Source organism: Rhipicephalus sanguineus, chromosome 4 (assembly GCF_013339695.2).
Source record: "Rhipicephalus sanguineus isolate Rsan-2018 chromosome 4, BIME_Rsan_1.4, whole genome shotgun sequence".
Lineage (NCBI taxonomy): Eukaryota > Metazoa > Arthropoda > Arachnida > Ixodida > Ixodidae > Rhipicephalus > Rhipicephalus sanguineus.
This window is the reverse complement of record NC_051179.1, coordinates 33,740,946-33,760,627: the sequence shown is the minus strand read 5'-3', so window position 1 is coordinate 33,760,627 and position 19,682 is coordinate 33,740,946. Positions and strand designations below refer to the sequence as shown.

Below are 19,682 nucleotides of genomic sequence, written 5' to 3'. Positions count from 1 at the left end.
CCACCCCCTTGCTATACTATACTATACAAGGCTGTGCTATGCTAGAGTGCTTGGATAGCCGAGTGGTTACGACTCTCGCCTTCTGATCGTGGGGACGCGGGTTCGAATCTCGCCTCGCCAAGAATCACTCTCTTTCTCTGTCTTTTTTTCTCTCTGTATTCGTTCTCTCGCCCATCAGATTTATTGCATCCCACGCCGGACGAATAGGCGCACGTGTTCTGGCAGCGAAGCAGAAGAAAACGAAGGGAGCGCGCGCTGGTTCATGATGATGATAATTATCTGTCTACGACACACGGCAAACCTCGACCATAACAGCTCTGCTGTAAAATGGCATGACGTTTGTTTCTTACGCAAGTGGTCTTGTCTTTGAGAGAAAATTGTTCACGTCATTTTGCCAAGTCGGCGGATCATTCGCCTTTTTGTTTACTTTTACGCCATGTCCATATTTTCGACGCGAAAACGCTGAATTAGTCGAGTTAATCAGTTCGCTGAAAGGTGTTGTTCTACGCGTCTTTTGTCCGCGGGTGCGATTCGCGAGAACCTAGCCGTGTACAGCGCCGGAAAAAAAAAAGAAAGAAAAAGTTTGGGGTACAGGAACTGGTTATAATCCTTGTCTCCACCCCAGTGTAATACTTTACACACCCTTAATATCAGGCTACGATTCTAGCGATTTAAATAAGACACTGGCAGTAACCGCTGCCGAGGAGTTGCCTGTTTCAAACTCCGTTATGAAAAAAAAAATAGCGAAGCTTGCACTAAGCCGCGCAAGGCTTGAAACAGCGATACTGGACGATTCTGAAGACTAATCTGGTTGCTTCTAGGTAGTTGCTAGGCTTTAGCTTGGTGATGTTAGGTTGTTTCTACGTTGATTCTTAGCGCAGAGATGTTCGAGTTAAACCACATACAGTAACAGACACGAGACGGATTTCCAAACTCCAGAGACAGAAACTCACGCCGAAACCAAGCGTTCATACCTCCAATACAGTCACAGACACGACATGGATGTCCAACCAGAGACAAACTCGCGCTGAAACCAAGCGTTCGCACCTCTCGTAGATTACGGGCATGTCGTCGTTGGCGAAGGCCTTCCATCGTATCGGGGGTCTTCTCGCAGCCACTACATGATGCAAGTTGTTAGACGTTGTTTCTACGTTGATTCTCAGCGCAGAGAAGTTCGAGTTAAACCACAGACAGTCACAGACACGACACGGATATCCAAACTGCAGTGGCAGAACCTCGCGCTGAAACCAAGCGTTCGCACCTCTCATCGATCTACGGGCATGTCGTCGTTGGCGAAGGCCTTCCATCGTATCGGGGGTCTTCTCGCAGCCACTACATGAGGCAGGTTGTTAGACGTTGTTTCTACGTTGATTCTCATCGCAGAGAGGTTCGAGTTAAACCACAGACAGTCACAGACACGACACGGATGTCCAAACTGCAGAGGCAGATACCTCGCGCTGAAACCAAGCGTTCGCACCTCTCATCGATCTACGGGCACGTCGTCGTTGGCGTAGGCCTTCCATCGCTTTGGGGCCGCCGTCGCTTCGCAGCCATTTGTTGGGCTAACTGCTTCCTTCTTTATTTTTAGTGGACCAGTGGTGAGTAGTGGGATTTACCCGATTACTGTGACACATACCCGTTTATGATAGTTTTTTGGTTTGCCGGACAAGGAATGACTTGCTAAACAGCTTCGCTGTTAAAACTACACGCGTGAATATGACGCCTCCCTCCCCACACCCACCGACAAATACCCACAATGCGCTCACGGTTATATTACTTTCCGTAGCAACTAAGTCGTCTAAGTGGCAAATAATGCAACTAAGTGTGGATTATGGTAACAACATTCCTCCATAGCATCCGCTTACATCTCGCGATATGATTAAAAACAAGGCCACATTGAGCTGCTGCCAAGAGAACGCATTGAATTTACCGCCAGCAGTCAACTGACTCCGTGATTCACAAGCCGCGCAATGTTGCCATCATTCGAGGCAAACGTTGGGCCAAGTGTGTTAGGTACGCAAAAGTATAGCCTCCGAGATAGGCTTTTGTTTCCTCGAAGCAGAAAAATACGTTGCTGAATGTATTTGAATTTTTGTCCCCGTGAATATTATATCTGGGTAACAAAACAGACCGTGAAAGCTATGCTTTTGTTGCCTCGTAAAAAAAAAGAAAGAAAAAGAAGAAAAACATTGCGGCATTATGACTGCCTTCAACTCGTTTTGAATACCACGTATGTAGACTTCACATATGTCATGTTTTGCTTGCTTTTATTATTTTTGTTAATGTTATATACTACTTAAATCATTAGATTGTACGCAGAGGCGCTGTAAGCAATACAGCATCAGACTACATTCACTACTATTTCTCTACATTATGGGTAACAAAACCCACGTCATTGGTCCACTTGCTAAGAATTTCCGTGCAGATGGCCGCTGCGTCGTCTTACAACTGCATGGAAATTCCACACGAAATGCATCCTGAATGACCCGTAAGGCTGACCTGCTTGTTCTAAAACGATGTTTCTTAACACTTCGTGCGTAGCCATAAAGCTGTCTTGCGAAGTAGTTCAGTCAGCGCATGCCATATGTATAACGTAAACAAGTGCCTCGCAAGGACGTCCTCTAAGCGTCTGCACGATGTTTCTCGCGTAGAAACGCATGCACATGCTTTCACGTTCTGTGTGATCAGTGGGTGTTGCGCCGACCGTAAGCTGTGCTCTTGCTTTCCAGATCTATCCGATCACTCCGCTTACCTACGCGAAACGCACATCTTCGAGCTTGTGCCCGCGTAACCACACTGCACCATGTCCGGCTCTCTGAGCCGGTCAGTTTCGCTGAGTCCCCTCGATCCGAGTCCTCCCAGCCAGCCGACTTCGGGATCACCGCCAAAACTGACGAGCTTACCTAAGGACACTAGGCAACTCGCCGATCTAACTATATCGCCACTGAAGATCTTCGTGTCGGCAAAGAAACGAATCAACGATGTATTCGTGGGAATCCAGGGATACGTTGAAGAAAGCCACGCCTTTCTTGCAGGTGAGCCTTATCTTACAGTAATCGGGCTTGTTTCTGTAGCAGCCGTCAAGAGCTCATGCTTATGAGAGGGAAATTGAACTGATTACGTGTGCGCGCTCTGGTTTTGTTATCAGCCTTTGTGCTCTTTGTACACTGCTTCCTACTCTGTCTTTCCATAGCTAGGTTCGGGTTTCAAGCACGGAGCCAAGTAGCGAAGCCACAACAACAACAATGAACCCTGCTGCGATGATTGCGCAACCATCACTGACGTCTTGTTTATCCAGACTCTCTCGTGCTCGCTTCGTAACCCCCGAAGCGAGCGCTATTGTATACGTGAACACCCTTATAATGTCCATCCGTTTTCATCGCTAAACATTCCTCGCGTCTTATTTGATTCAAATACGAACCTGAAGTCTCTACTGCTGCGTCTCTTTTTGTAAAACACATGCTTGCTCTCTCTCTCTCCTCTGAAAGCTCTGAAGCGAGTGCAAATGTACTCGTGATTTTCCTTTTAATGAGCCCACGTTTTCGTTTCGAAAAGAATCTTTAGTTCCTGTTATATAATTTTGGCAGGTTTCTGTCATTAAATTGCATATTATAAAGTTTGTGTACTAAGCTGTGCAGCTGCAACGTTATAGCAAATAAGCAGTTAATTCACATATGCAGGACTTATTTGGAAGCGTTGTGTGGCTGAGACCACACCATACTTCCCAATGTTCCGATTTCATCACACCGTCTAGATCAGTGCCATCCTCAACTGTATTTTCTTCCCCTCGGAACCGATTCTACAAATATAAAAGACCATCAGTTACTGCCCTAATCATAACGTGGCCTGTCCAATTGCATTTCTTACTCCTCCATTGTAGGAGCTGGCTTGCCAGGTTCTTAAGCTGATGCAAAGTCCCGCGCTGTAAGCGTAACCTTAGTTCCAGAGGCCACCGCTACAGGCGCAGCTCCTGCAAAAGAGAGGTCTTCTTCCTCTCGTTCTTCGAGTGCCTTGATGATGATACTAATGCAGGCAAAACCACATATAGCATAGCCGACTGGAGCATGCGCACGCTCCCGCGAAAGAGAAGTCTTCTTCCTCTTGTTCTTCGAGCGCCTTGATGATGACATTAACGCAGGCAAAACCACATATAGCATAGCCAACTGTAGCATGTGCACACTCACGCGAAAGAGAAGTCTTCCTCTTGTTCTTCGAGTGCCTTGATGATGACATTAACGCAGGCAAAATCACATGTAGCATAGCCAACTGTAGCATGCGCACGCTCGCGCGAAGCAGAAGTCTTCTTCCTGTTGTTCTTCGAGAGCCTTGATGATGATAATAACGCAGGCAAAACCCGATTATCTCAGAGCCAGCTCCTCAATCATCATTCACTTCGTTGGTACGGTGTGATTTTTTTTTATTAGTATATCTGCTATCCCCCTCTCCCGAAGTGGTGGCCATGTTTTGATGGAGGCGAAATACTAGAGGCCCGTGTACTTAGACTTAAGTGCACGATAAACACCAGATGGTCAAAATTTCCGGAGCCCTCCGCTACGGCGTCTCTCATAATTATATCGTGGTTCTGGTACGTAAAACCCGAACAATTATTATTATCATCATCATCTGCTATCTCCCCCTACCTCCCATTTGTTCTCTGATCCGCACTGCTGTCTTCTTGTCTCTGAACGTTACGCCTATAATTTTACGTTGACATTGTTGTTTATAGACATTTCATGTTCTCTCACACAGTTGTTTACGCATTTATCGGTTTGGTCTATATGGAGCGTATGATTAGTGTACAGTAATTGAAACAACGAAGTCTGTGTGCTAGACAAGCGTGAGTGCTGACGAGCAGTGCGACCCGTGTTCCGTATTCGATGCAAAGGCACAAGGTGCCCGAGCGGTGCACTGTTCCACCTAATACAAGCAGGTCTAGAGGGTTTTGTTCCCCATTAACTAAAAGGTCTCAAGTATGGAACTCTTGTTGGAGTAAGTTTTGCATCACTCTGGTATCACGACGACACTACACTCGAAGTGAAAAGCAAGGATTTGGGGAGTATTTTTGCCATGGAAGTATAATCGTCGTCTGGCTTGCTAGTGTTTTGCTTTCTTGAAACCAGTCCTGAGTTTTCAAAAATGCTATCAAGAATGCTATGTCACGCTGATAGCTTGCATGCCACTCGTGACTGGGGAGTGCTGGGACCACAGTGATAATGCAAGGGAAGTGCACAAGGTGGATGACAATTACACTTGCATGGCAGGAATAGTCCCCAAATACTCGATTTTTTTCTTAAAGTGTAGTAAACATGAAAATAGCTTTTACAATGTGATGTCTCTCCTCTTGCTTCGCAGCACAGAACACTTGATTTCACTACACGAGTATCATGGAAATATTGAAAAATTGTTAATGCATTAATAATTTATTCACGATTGTCATTTGCCTTTCCCTCCGCGTGTGCATTTCTAGCCCTCAATTCTGGCATGGAAGCATTCAAGGCTGAAGACTGTATGGAGGTGGATAAGTTCAAAGACAAGATTACTGGCATTCGTGACGTCTTGTCACGCGATCACATGAAGGTCGTCTTCTTTGGCAGGTAATATTTCTTCCAACAGCCAAAGGTCTCGCGTTACCTTGGCATTATGCACCGTACTTCACATCTTGTGGTTGTCGCAGTTGTATACTCAGTACATCAATGTCCTTTCATTATATTTAGGACCAGCAATGGCAAGAGCACAGTAATCAACTCCATGCTACAGGATAAAATATTGCCTAGTGGTTTGGGCCACACCACAAACTGCTTTCTTCAAGTGGAAGGATCAGACAGCTCTGAGGCATATCTGCTGACCGAGGACTCGAGTGAGCCCAAGAACGTGGAGGTACAGGCTCTGCTTTTGCAGCAAACAATAACTGTTCGAGTAATGTGTGTAGGAGGAGACTTGTGTTAGTTGTCATGTTTCATCTGTGTTTCTTTCAAACTGTGTACCTTGTTTTCATGAATTGCCATTCTTCCATTTTCTTGTAGTCCGTGCGGCAACTCGCCAACGCACTAAACTCTGAGTCACTTGGTGAGAGTGCACTGGTGAGGATCTTCTGGCCGAAGGACAGGTGCAATCTTCTGCGTGATGACGTAGTTCTGGTCGACAGGTATGCTCCTACGTATTACTTGACTTCGCATGCTGTCACCAATAGGCACTACAAATTTCACTCAATCACATTCAATGAAACTAACTTTTGGTGACATGACATGCAATTTTATGCCACATGCTCACCGAGGCTGTAATGGGTCAATTCACTCGAGAAATAGGCCGCAAGAAAATAGTGCCCTCATGACAGCATGTCGTTCGTTCAATCTTACCAGCTTCCTCTGTCTTGACTGATGAATGTTCACCAAAAATAAAATTCTGAAAATTGGTCAAAGAATATACATATTTCCCAACATTTGTGAATGTTTCTCCAGAGATTGTGGATGTCAGGTGCAGCGCTCTTTCCTGGTTTCTTCTGATTGATAAGGAAAATCATAATTTAACCTGCCTCCTTATGTGAACACACGATACTTACTTTTCACCAAAACCAGCAGTGATTCCTTCCGATAATTCAGGTACACCCTTCATTACAGGGTGTGTTTGAAACCATTTGTGATTGTGTCTATAACACGCCTTTTCATTTCTGTCATGCTGCTTAGAAAGTATTAGTACACCACAAACTTTGCTTGGAGCAGCTGTAGTGCAGCTGATGTTTCGTTCTTCTCATATTGGACATTTAGCTGTTAACGCATTTTGATGTGGCTTTGAATGATAACTATAAGATTCTCATTGGTGTACATACACCTGACCTAAAAAGTTGGTATGAGGCTTCATATTGTATGTGACGACTGGAGTCCCTTTTTAGGAAAAAACTTTGATGCAAACTTGATTTATTTTGCAGCCCTGGCATCGACGTGTCCCCAAATCTTGATTTGTGGATTGACAAGCACTGCCTGGATGCTGATGTGTTTGTGCTCGTGGCCAACGCTGAATCTACATTGATGGTCACAGTAAGTGCTTTGGCATTTGCACTGTGTCGTAAGTCATAAGGGACTCTTTGCTAAATCTGGTAGGAATTTTCATTGTTAGGTGGCATAGCGACACTTCAAACAGTGGACTTCTAGTTTACGCACAAATTTTCTTTGATAGATGATAATACGTAACCGATTCCATCAAATCTATCACTTTAGCAGATTTTGCAGCACTTCTAATAATATGCTAGCAATTGAGACGTCATGGCTGTTCATGCAGATCTTGCGACACATTTTGCATTAGAAGCTATGGAAAATTTTTCTAAAGGTAATTCAATAAGCACTTTACCACTGACACAAACATGTACCTTAGATGCTTCCCTGTTGTGTCTACATCGCTGCTATGGTAACTGGTACTTCTAGGCTTAATGGTGTTTCTTAGTGTTATTTGATCTTTAACCTCTTTGTGGGCCACTTTGAACTAGGCTTGCAAGACTTTCTTAGTTTATTCTGGAAAGTTCAGAATGTTGTTTTACCAGAATGCACGCAGTAAAAAGAAAAGTGACACCGTTCTGGCATTAACATTGCGACGATGTTCACATGCATGCCGAGGGGGAAATGAACAAAGTTGCGTGCACTGTGTTTCCAGGAAAAGAACTTCTTTCACAAGGTCAGCGAACGCCTTTCCAAGCCAAACATATTCATCCTGAACAATCGCTGGGATGCGTCAGCGTCAGAGCCGGAGATCATTGAGAAGGCAAGTGGGACTCACATGGTCACATAATATACGTGGTACTTTGATTACACGAGTAGTACCGAAGTAGTATTGGAAAGTGAAAGTGTCGTTGAAGTCACTGATCTTGAGTTCTTGTTAATTAGCTGCATTTTCCTTCTTTTTTGTTCTTTTCTGCATGCTGGATTCCCTACAGGTGCGGAAACAACACCTGGAGAGAAACCTTGCATTCTTGGTGGACGAGTTAAAAGTTGCCAACCGCCAACAAGCCGAGGACAGAGTGTTCTTTGTGTCAGCGCGGGAGGTCCTCAATGCCAGGCTGCGCAAGCAGCAGGGTCTACCACAGCATTGTAAGCTTGGCATTTTTACTTCCTCCGCATTCTCTTCTACATTGCGCTTGACCCTATGTAAGAATTGCCCTGCCATGCTTGTTTAAGGCCACTCCATTCGCTCCGCAGGTGTCCTTAACCTGTCAAATAACTAAGAGCAAAGGGGAATCGAGATAATCAAAGCACACAAGCCCATGTCGGTTGCAGAAAAATTAATATGTACAAACAAAACTGGAATTTTTACACCCCTGGTTGCGATGTTTCGCTTTCCTGTGATGTAGAAGCAATATGCCCAAGTAAGGGTTAGGGCTTACAAATTGCATAGTCAAAGTGGCCGTGCCATGGATGCTAACCCTGCACAGTCTGTTAGTGGCGCCAGTACAGCTAGCATGCAGTCCTATTCCAAAGGTAATCAGGGACGGCACCAGGATTTTTTTACTGGGGGGGGGGGTGCCTACAACAAGTGAGTTTCTGCAGGGGGGCAGGGAGGCGGAGAACTTATGCGTTGTATTTTGACTATGTTTGCTTTTGAGGGGGGCAAAGGGGGAGCAGGCGAAAATTTTTGGGGGGCTCCAGCCCCCCCCCGTGCCCCCCCCCCTGGTGCCATCCTGAAGGCGATAATGTAAATATTTCTGTTGCAACAGCTTCCAAAAGGAGTGTTCTGTGATATTTATTTTGTGTCATTGTCTTTTTCACGCCCTTTTTTGTTATGACGTCAAAAGGTGCATACTGTAGTGTCATGTGCTCACCATGTTGATCTACAACATGTTGCGCGTGAAATGGTACAACTGCATAACATAACGTCACGGTATTTTTGTAAAGCAAACAGGCGAACATTGCGTATACTACTAGCTGTTCTTGCTTGTGGAAATCTGCTTTTCCTGCATGCGCATCAACCAGACACATAATTCACAGGAACACTGTAGACATGAAGTATGATTCTCTCTCCATTTGTTTTGTTGAATGACTGGAAAATGTGCATTCGTATCCAATATTCGCGTGTTGATGCAGTCAAAATGCAGCAACATGATTTTGATTAATGCATTAGGGAATAATTATTTGAGCTTGCCAAAGTGCTTGTGTTACAATAGGCAAGATCTTTATAATCTGTTCACACTATTAGCCTTTGTGCCATGAATACAAGCAGTGGCAAAAAAAGAGCGAGCTGCTATTGACCGCAAGATCGAGCAGAGTCGGCACCTAGCGGCGAGCGGACGAAACCCCGCGGTGTGGATGGCTCCTTGCGTCGTCTGCTAGCCACACTGTGTTCGCATGTGTGCGTACATCATGCGCGTCCTCAGATTACAGCTTATTCCGTTGTGCTAACACAGTATCAAGTGCTTGTACATATGCTTACACGATATACATAAGCATTTCGCCTTACGAGACATGTGCACTTTAATAAGTGAGTGCATGAACGTGTCGGTATGGCGCTAGGTCTAGCCATCATACCGTCCATTCGCCAAAATCATTTCAGGGTACTACTTTCTCGTTCAAGCACATCACATAGTGCATTTGGCGTCGTCCTGAACGAAACAAAAAGTACTAAATATCGAGGTTTGAATGGAAAATTTTAGTGACACCATCTCGTGAAGTGTTGGCGATTTGGAAATGCTTGTGATACCGCAAAGCATGAACTAGCGTCTGCAGAGGCCGGTTAGCGGTAAAAAAGACCTGAAGCCACGCATTTCTATAACAGTACGCGTGTTCATGCAAAAAGAAAAGCAGAGTGCACAAAGTTCTACTTCATCTAATTACGCAGAAATACTGGCTCTCTCTTTTTTTTTTTTTTTTGTAGCCACTAGATCAAGAAGCAGGTACTTAATTGGCTCAGTCGCGCAACACTATTTATATTGTGGTATAGGCAAAACACAATTTAAACACGTGCAAATAAAGCAAGAAAAAACATCGAGCACAGTGCAAAACGTGAATGTGACCGAAGGCCAGTACCGCATTTATTGGCAGATTGTGCTTCTCTCACACGTAATAGGAACGTTAGGCCGGTTTCGTGCATTAATGTGGCAATGGAGGGCATATACATCACCATTAGGCTGCAGTAAACGCGCTTTATTCGCTGGCAATCGACTCAAACCGCCTACGGCGAAGCGCCGCTGTGTACATTTGTATACATAACTTGCAAGTGACGTCAGTCCCTGTCTTCCGTCCGCCATCACCGAGCACATACGTCTCAGTGGCCACGCTGTGTTTACGTTCGTGCGCAGATCTTTCGGCGTAGTGAGCGTGTTTTGATCATTTGCCTTGCGCTTATGACGAACGATAGTCGTTCAGGACATTATGCAGCCTGCAGTGTCGTCAGTGCTGTCGCACGTAATAGTTGAAACGACTTCGCACGAGTCACCTACAGTGGCGCTCAAACTGCACAGATTTCGTCACTGATTGCTGTATAAAACATGACCCAATAACATGTTTGGCGCCCAGTCGGGGTTCGTTTCACTGAAGAGCTAAGATGGCCTCCCGAAAACCAAGGCGCGATCGCTGTGTTCAATTCGGTGCTTCACGTTTCGACAAAAATTGAACTCGCATATGACCCCGCGTGGTGATACACTCGGCGAACAGTTGAGGGGATTCGGAAGCATAACTTGCCTGTTATGAAGTGACACCCACGCACACAAACGTTGTACAACGTCTGCGGTCCTACTGTTTACGCACGCATAAGCCATGTGCTCCCTTCTCGGACAGCTCTTTCATGCGGTCGTTTGCGATCACGTTTGGCAAACAGTACGTCACCGCGTCTGGTCTTTTTTTTATTTATTGATTTATTTACAGTTCTCGTGCAGCAGCCAAATATCGCACAAATCGCCGTTGAGATGTGCAGCGTTGACGGGAAATGCGAGAGCCGCACTGCTTGAGTCGATGTCGTCTGCTGCCTTGTGCTCGGTAATGGCGGCGCATGTCGCGAAATCGTATCCCAGAGTTCCGCGGTGTGACGTAGTTGCAAGTTATGTATAGGCGCCGCCGACCGCCTATCCACACAAACGCGGCGACGGTGCTGCCACCTATAGCCCGATCTCGCGGCGAATAGAAGGTCACTAACATTAAGATGTTGTACAGTAGACTCTCGATAATTCAAACTTTCGGTTAATTCAAACAAATCTTAAAGTTTTGGTCGGCCCACTGTGTTTTCAATGTATTTTAAGGCTGCTTAATTCAAACTGCCTCACTGCACAAATTCGGTTAATTCAAACTTTTTGCTTGTCCATGTCTGGAAATATCTGCTGCCTTTGTTGCTTCTAGCTGAACAATCACGTTTTTCTGTTACTGACAGGTGCAAATAAAGCTGATTGCCTGCCTACAAAACGGCCAAACTAGCCGAACCTTGCGTACCAATAATCTCGTGCTGACTGAGGGAAAAAAAACTGTACGGTCTGGCCTTGATCTATCACATGCCAAACATTTCTTAAAGTCACTTTCTCTGCAGTATGCCATGCAGGAAAGCGTCCTAAGAATTAGAAGGGGCTAGCAACTGTCGTGGGATGCAACACATTTCGTCCCTTAATTACACACCCGTGCATGCCTTGTATAATAACGAATACCAGTATTATCGCTGACGTCTAAAAATTTTACTGGCAATCATGCAGAGCAGTCTATGATGTTGCTGCGGCACTGAGAAACAATAAACATCGCAGTGTTAGTTGGTGTGTTGCCCTGAGTCATATATATGACAACTTCTGATAATTCAAATAAAATCCTTAGGTCCCCTCAAGTTTGAATTATCGAGAGTCTACTGTATTCGGTAGTGATAGGTGCATTTCTTTCAATCAAATTCTTGTAAAAAAAAAAAAAAGGTGCTAGTTATGAGTGCATAAACATAATGCGTATTCAGGTGTTAGTCATGTGGCAAAAATGCAATGATATCTAGCTTTTGTAAACCTAATATTATATGGTTTGTGTATCTGCTGGACATCTGCTATATATATGCTGTCCACAGTAACTGTTCCGAACAAAGTTAGTGAGGCCGTGTTTACTTCTCAACCTCTCATGCTTCTTCCAATTACAGTTACACGCATTTCAGATATTATAAGATTCTCTGCTATATGCATGCCCAAGCACAAGTTGTTTTGAACGAGAGTCTGCTCAGGCATTTAGTTGTGTTCTGCATGATCAATGGCCATCTGGTAGCTATAATGGTAGCAGAGATGCTCGTGAACATGCAGCAGCGAGAGTTCACCGTTTGCACCTCGTTTTCTGTGCAGCGGGTGTAGGTCTTGCCGAAGGGTTCCAGGGGAGGTACTTTGAATTTCAAGACTTTGAGAGGAAATTCGAGGTGAGTGCACTACTGTGATACCCATTCGTAAATGACAAGGTAGTAAGGAACCTGGAATTTCAAGACTTTGAGAGGAAATTCACTTGTTGAATGCAGCTGTAAAAGCTACCTCACTGTGTTCTTTTTAGGAGTGCCTTTCCAAGTCTGCGGTAAAAACAAAGTTTGAGCAGCACACGCAAAGAGGGAAGAAGATTACAAGCGAGTTGCGAGCCATCATGGACAAAGTTTACGAGCAGGCATCGTCACTCAAGTGAGAATCTTGTTGGATCCATTGAATGCTGCACATAGTTTCTACTGCACTTTGTGGTGGCTCCTCATCATACTGCACCTTCCTTTGTTCTACTATTATTGCCACTTCGTGGCAGCCTGGTTGTAGCCACCAGATCTAGATAGAAAGCATCCCTTTCCGTGCCCCACTGGTACGACATCGACAGCAGCACTGCGAGAATCCAACTTCATTGCATGACACGTAGTGGCATGGTAATTTGTCACACACAGCACTGACCATATTAATGTGCTAGAATCTTTTAGTGTTGCACGTGTTTCTTGTTTAAAAAAGAAAACATGCAACAGTACCACCTGAGCACTTAACTAATTGACAAGACCACCAGACATATTTCATAGTGCTGCTGCTCAAATCAACTTTCTCCTATGCATGTCTCTCCCAGTAAACGATTTTAGCTTGATCAATGTGCACAGTAAAGCACCCCAGGCAGTCAAAACGTTTTTTTTAACCTGGAGCCCTCCATTACGATATATGTTGTAGCCCCAATATCACTTTTAATCCCGATAAATCAACCAGACAATTGACATCTTACCCTTAGCTTGCTATCTTTTATTTTGGAATGCTGTCATTTTTGTCTATTTATTTAATTGTTTATTAATTCTTTCTATAGACATTTAATTGTTTATTAATTCTTTCTATAGACATTCTTAATTAAAAAAAACGTTTTTGCTGATTCTTGGACCTGCCAATGTTGCCAGGTGTCTGCGAGACCATGTTTAATGGCCCTTTAAACCGTGTTCGGTGGTCAAGAAAGAGAAGGATAAGCTGACCTGAGAAGTAATATAAGCTTACGAAACCGATCGTGACAAAGAAAATTGTGTGAGCACTCCTTCCGTGACACTCTCAAAGAAGGAGATAGAATTTTTGAGCGCTGATAAGCAATAGACAGAGTGCAAAATGATGAGTGTCATATCCTTACTTTATTTTGGTTGGTATCAGCGCTATGTCGTGTGTGTTCTTCCTTCGTCTCCGTCTGTGTATGCTGTAACCTTTCATGATGCACTACCAACTAGCCCACCAAGCCGTCCTCTTTAACCTGCTATTTTCCTGCAGTTGTTTGACCAGTGAAATTCAGCTGATAGCGAGTGGTCGTGTTTGAACTTCTTTCCGTTAATCACGCACCTGTATTCCCATACTTCAGTACCTTGTGCTGCATTTTTGCCGTGAACGATTCCCGTCTCCCGTGCGCAGGGCGGAGAAGCAGACCCTTCGGCGTGAGCAAGCGGAGAGGCTGCAGTTCACGCAGCAGCAGCTGCAGCTACTGACGGAGGAGGCGAAGCAGCGCATTGGGCAGCTAGTGGAGCAAGTGGAGCAGCAAGTGGCTGGTGCCCTGAGCGAGGAGATCCGCCGGCTGGAGCTGCTGGTTGGCGAGTTCGAGCGGCCCTTCCACCCGGACCCACTGGTGCTGGGCGTGTACAAGCGCGAGCTGCACGCCTATGTCGAGCGGGGCCTCGGATGCAACCTGCGTGCCCGCCTGTCCACTACGCTGCAAATGTCCGTCGAGAATGCACAGAAGGAGATGATCGGTGGGTGTCGATGTTCAGATTGCATTGGGCATGTGTCTGGATCATTTGGGAGCAAAATCAAAAGAAGTATTGATATATTATGGGCATTTATTAGGTGCTTCTTCATCTGTACATTATCATCATCACATGAGGTTCTTTGTCATCGTCGCTTGTGGGGCCTCGTCTTGAGATTGATTGTGCTGTGCCTTTGATGTAATCGGTGTGTCAAGTCTTCAGGGCGTATTAAAGGCATATCAACTGCGCTACGTCACAGTGTAAACAAATGATGTGAAGAGAGTGCCTTGACAGATGGGATTACATTCAATGCCTGCCATGCGTGCAAGCTCTTGTACGACAGTACAGCAGTACACCTTGGTGTACTGCTGTACTGCCACTGCTGCTGCCATAGTGTACCATAAATGGTGTAGTATACAGAGACTGCATGGGGTGAAATGCAAAAATGCTCATATACTTTAGATTTAGGCATATCATAAGGAGCCTCAGGCAGTCAGAATTAATTCTTTTTTCTCCACGGTAGTGTGCTTCCTCCCAGCAGGCTTGATGCCTTTAGGTAGCATGTGGGGGTTTATTAATCAGCTGCCACTTTGTGCAAAGATCACGTGACACCCTCTGACAATAAGAATGTTCCACACTCGCCCCCTTGGCTACGAGTGGCGCTGGCTAACGCTACCAGGGATTACATGTGCAGAAATACCCGCCAAAATGGACAGGGGAATGCCCTCCGTTGCCTCTCAGTTGGTAGAACACCGGATGTGCAATTTGAAAGTTGTGGGTTCGAGCCCCACCAACGAAAAGGATGTTCTTTTTTGGTCCACTTTAATTCATTTCAATTTATGTAATAATTAATACACTACAGTTAAAAACAACAGATAATGCACCCTATGCTCTCCTTGGGTTAATTGACTGTTGGATTCATTTGGCTGTGTCTAACAAAGAAAAGAGTCCCTCGAACTATTCCTTTTCTTTTGTGCACTATCAGATTGTGGTTTTGGCACATTTAAGTTCAAAATTTAAATAATTTGACTTCCTACAGTGTGCAGTGTGTCATTTGCTTATTTGCCACCTTTACCGTTTTCCCTTACCAGGCCGTATGTCATCGCTGATACCGTCGGAGCAGCAGCCGCAGATGCTCAACGTTCTGCCACGACACAATTTCGAAGTCCTGTACCGGCTCAACTGTGAGAGCCTCTGCTGTGACTTCCAGGAAGACCTACAGTTTCGCTTCTCATTTGGCCTCGCTAACATGATTAAGTTTTTCACACAACACCGAAAAGTGGACCCAGCAACTGGTAGCAGCTACTCAAACATGGTATGCTGTCTTTCATTAATTGTCATTGCGTACAGTATACATATTGAAATTCAATGCTGTTATTATGCTGTGGTGTACATAGCAAAATTTGCGCCATCATTGATTTTTTTAAGCCTGTACACTTGCAAGACTGAAATGAATTTTTCACTTTTAAGCTCTTAGAATATCAAACCTGTTTCTCCATGATGTTTTATAAGGATACTTGGGAATACGAGCACGTAGCTAAACAAGGACTACAAAAGGACAAGGACTTTTCTTTTCGTGGTCCATGTTTAGTTCATGCCTGTATTTCCAAGTAACATAAATCACCAGCTCACCCAGTTAGTCATTTAATCAAGTTACATAAGGGTCTTTTTCCTCAGATTTTCTAAGCTGTAGGCGGTCAAAATTAATTCAGAGTCATTCATTAGGGTGTGCCTCATAATCATACATTGTTTTCAGCACTTAAAAGCCCAGAATTTTTTTGTCTTGGGATGTTAAGCCATGTGAACCAATGAGAGAATTCTGTCCTGGTAATGAAAGGTTGAAAGAAAATAAAAAGAATACTTGTCGTTCCTGTTATGTGAGAAGTCCGGCATCATGTTGGTCTTGTGTGCGCAGATTCCGAGGCCGCAGTTGAGCACACCACAGACACCGAGCAACGAGATCAAAGTGTTCCCGGCGGCTCCTCCAGACTACCTGGGCATAGTGCACAAGTTGGCCGTAGTCTCCCCAACTCCCCAGACAGCTCTCGGCGTGCTCACAGTCGGAGGATGTGTAAGTGTTTGCATCTTCACTGTCCCATGGACGGTGGAACTCATTCAATTCTTCCGTGCACAAAAGTTTGTTCATACCTGCAAGGAAGCTGAATAATATTTTTGAAGCAAGGTGAAAAAGAAGGAATACTAAGTTGACGAATAGAATGGATTAATATTAACGAAGGCAGACTATGGTTAGGCAGAAAAAAAAGGCTGTGAAATTGTGAATATCATTCCATTGTTGTGTACAAGGTCAAAAGTTCAAATCTCAGCTGCTACAGCTACATTCCCACAGGGGTGTAATGTAAGAATGGCCACGCAATTAAGTCTATGTTGTGGTGATTGAAAAACCATGTTGTCAAAAATTAATCCGCAGACTTCCACTGCACGATCTCTGATACTCATAGCCGCGATTTACGTTTCTTTAGCACATTGGTGCAATGCAGAATTGTCTCGACGCTTTACGTTGTTTGAACAAGCACATGTAAGCCCGACCGACCACCTTATTGCTTGATGAGCTACAAACAAAAGAAATTATGGTGCCTGTTGTCTTCAGACTGAAGCTCGTACATGACGTACATGACAGACTGTACATGACATCGTCTTACTCAATTTTCACAGATGGTTCGTGCCATTGGGTGGAAGGTGATTGCGGTGGCAGTGGGCACGTACGGAGCTCTCTACCTCTTTGAGCGGCTCACATGGACTAACCGGTCGAAGGAGCGCTGCTTCAAGCGCCAGTATGTGCAGCACGCCACTCGAAAGTTGCGTCTCATCGTTGACCTCACCAGCGCCAACTGTTCTCATCAAGTACAGCAGTAAGTGTGTGTTTAGCAGCTTTAGCCACGGGGTTGTTTTCATTATTACGTAAAGAGAAACCTGGAACCATCGTCTATGCCAGTTTTATAATCGGCTCAGTATCATCATGGCATTGTAAGCAGGATAAACATTGCTTTGCCTCAAATGTTGCTTTGCCTAGAAGAAACCAAGGGTGCCTGATAATGGAATCAAACCTTTGACTCTTTAGCTCAATAGCCCAACGCTGCTATAACTGTTAGGGCTGTGCTTTACATGCCAGGGAGCTTAATCCACTTTTACATTTCAATGGTAATGGTGAATTGTTGGCAGTAGTAGAATAGTGCGCTCTTGCGTGTTTCTGTGCCTGCTTCTGATACACCAAGCAATTGCTGTCATTCGTTTGCCACCTCGTAACATGTGGGTACGTGTTCCTTCAATACCAAGTGGCCTCATCGCATTTTTCCTGCTGAGGGATAGATTGTACAGTGCAATGGAAGGTGCCTTTTTGTGACTGTCATTACGCTTCAAGGCATGCATGTTCCTCTACACAGTACTATTCTGGGTGAGCTCGTCTGTAAATCTGTTGCAGGTGTGCACGGTACTAACACTGCCAAACCTGCCTTGTATTCGCAGGGAGCTGTCGAGCACATTTGCTCGCCTGGGGCACGTGGTGGACGAAGTGGTAAATGATATGGATACAGACATCAAAAAGCTGGACAAGGAGATCGCAAAGATGGAGGAGGCCACAACCAATGCCAGAACCTTGAGGTAGTACTCTCAACAGCTTCAGTCAGCAAAAGTTTAAGAATGTCTTTGTGCCTCTTACTTTGAATATACCATCGCCAACAACAGTTGAACGGGGCGGCGTCTCATGTCAATTCTAAATTTCCTCTCGTCTAATAAAGCTTGGTGCTTCGAATTTGTTGGATTGCAGCGTAGTTTGGAAAGGCTATCACATATTGGAACAATGAATTCGAGGCTTTGTGCTCAGGCCTTGGAAGAATTCAGATTTATCTTATAAGTCAACCCAGTGTTTTTAAGTGTAGAGTCAGCGCTCACTACAATACATCATAATGTAATTGTGCTTTCTGGGCCCCAGCTCATGCCAACAGCATTCAAATCAAACGGGTGAGAACTTGGCCTTTTCTAGTTTCACTCTGCTGCTTATGATAGTTATAAAATTATGGAAGTTTGATGAATAATAAAATGAATGAGCAGTGTAGGTAGAATGATTTCTCACTTTTTTAGTTCTGTATGCAGAGTGTCATGTCTAAGCATGATTGTCATGTGCCTAAGGTGGGTACTTCTTCAAACATAAAAGAGGTTAGCCTTCTTGCCTGAAATTATTGATGCTCGTATTATAATTGTTAGTTATATTTGATGTAGCTTGCATGCTATCTTAAATATACGAACTTACAGCCAGACATATGGGACTAGGATGCTTTGGCATGTTTGTGAACTCTCGCAACACCATTTTGCGTTGAAAAAGCGAACAACTGATGTTGTTTCTGTCTTTGCAGGAACAAGGCTGGTTACCTGATGAGTGAACTAGAGACCTTCTCACAACAATACCTCCAGTATGATCAGTAGAGGATGGGGACGTCTTTTGGCACCGTTTTTTAGTCTTCCGTTGGCTCTGACAACAGCATCTTCTCAAGTTTCTTCGAGGAGGAGACGTTGACAAGCATGGATATCTTCAAGTTGCCTTTTTCTGTTTGTTGCCTCGCACAATTTGTTGTTAATATAGATGAAATAATTGCAGTCAATTGACATTTGTATGGCAGGTAATTCAGAAATTTATTATCATATGCAAATATGCAAATGAAATGTGTTAGCAACACTTTTTGTGCTGAAGTTGGGAAACTTCTTGCTTCCCAGATTGCATGCTAGCATTTTGTGTCGGGCACCAGAATTATGTTGTTTATTTGTGCTAAATGGCTGTGATTTTGGACTCTGCATTTGTTGTTTAAGCCTGCTAAGAAAAGTTCTACGATTACCTTCGTTGCAGTATATGTTTTCTTAAGCAATATGGATTTCTCTGTTTCTTAAAGCATGCATCAGTTGTTGCAGAATGACTTGTTATAGGTAATTTGCTGTGCATTCATGAATTGATTCAATGAACACTATTTTTGTTTAGAATAATAATTATTATTGTTTAATAAATAAAGCTGGCAAGCACACATCTATCCTTTCAGACTGCCTTGTTAATTAAATGATGGCATTTGGACACTGCAGTTTAAGCAAGACCCTGCATTTTCAGGTGAAAGCCGAAAGTTGCACATTCCTGCCATTTTTGTGATACTGTTTGAGTAGAATCCACTTGTTTGCAGAAAACTACTTTACAGGAACCACGAAAAACAGCTCAGCTAACACTTTGACGTAACAAAATTCTCAAACCTTTACATGTAGGTGTTGGTAAGAAGACCTTCAGACATTCATTGATATCAAGCCATTTAGTTTCCATTCATTTTGGGCGCGTTTCTCACATGGCTAGAAAAATGGGATAAAAAGCCACTGTGTTGTGGCTTTTATGCACTTAGTTGTAGTTATATCTTTGCTTTTTCTGCACAATACTTTCCTCACAATAGATGTGTTCATTCATGCATAGCTCCCAATACTAATAAGTCGCACGCAACCATACTTTGCCTTTACTACATTTTTGGCAAACATCCAGTAAACATTTA

At 44.2% G+C, this 19,682-nt stretch overlaps 2 protein-coding genes across 3 annotated transcripts in view; both read left to right on the top strand.

Moving 5' to 3' along the window:
• Nucleotides 1–19,682, top strand: part of LOC119389741 (alpha-amylase 4N-like) — a 294,142-nt gene that overhangs the window by 60,129 nt on the left and 214,331 nt on the right. The gene's annotated exons all lie outside the window — the stretch shown is intronic.
• Nucleotides 2,361–19,182, top strand: LOC119389739 (transmembrane GTPase Marf). 2 transcript variants are annotated; one of them, XR_007415739.1, is made up of 16 exons: nt 2,361–2,488; nt 2,730–3,035; nt 5,468–5,594; nt 5,715–5,877; nt 6,024–6,145; nt 6,926–7,034; nt 7,645–7,752; nt 7,925–8,078; nt 12,272–12,342; nt 12,471–12,592; nt 13,820–14,154; nt 15,240–15,463; nt 16,064–16,219; nt 16,822–17,022; nt 17,636–17,766; nt 18,519–19,182. XR_007415739.1 is itself a non-coding variant. In XM_037657110.2 (16 exons), exons 2-16 carry the CDS (start codon nt 2,804–2,806, stop codon nt 18,586–18,588), a joined length of 2,325 nt encoding a protein of 774 aa, XP_037513038.1. In that variant the 5' UTR covers nt 2,361–2,488; nt 2,730–2,803; the 3' UTR covers nt 18,589–19,182. The 2 variants fall into 2 exon arrangements, 1 of the variants encoding a protein (XP_037513038.1); XM_037657110.2 differs by having other exon boundaries at nt 16,822–17,018; nt 17,632–17,766.

What these genes read in the sequence shown, in the direction of transcription:
- LOC119389739 (XM_037657110.2), top strand. Translation starts at nt 2,804, where the DNA reads ATGTCCGGCTCTCTGAGCCGGTCAGTTTCGCTGAGTCCCCTCGATCCG. An exon ending in AAGGTCGTCTTCTTTGGCAG is followed by an intron (nt 5,595 to 5,714) that starts GTAATATTTCTT and finishes CATTATATTTAG; the next exon opens with GACCAGCAATGGCAAGAGCA. An exon ending in TGCTCACAGTCGGAGGATGT is followed by an intron (nt 16,220 to 16,821) that starts GTAAGTGTTTGC and finishes CAATTTTCACAG; the next exon opens with ATGGTTCGTGCCATTGGGTG.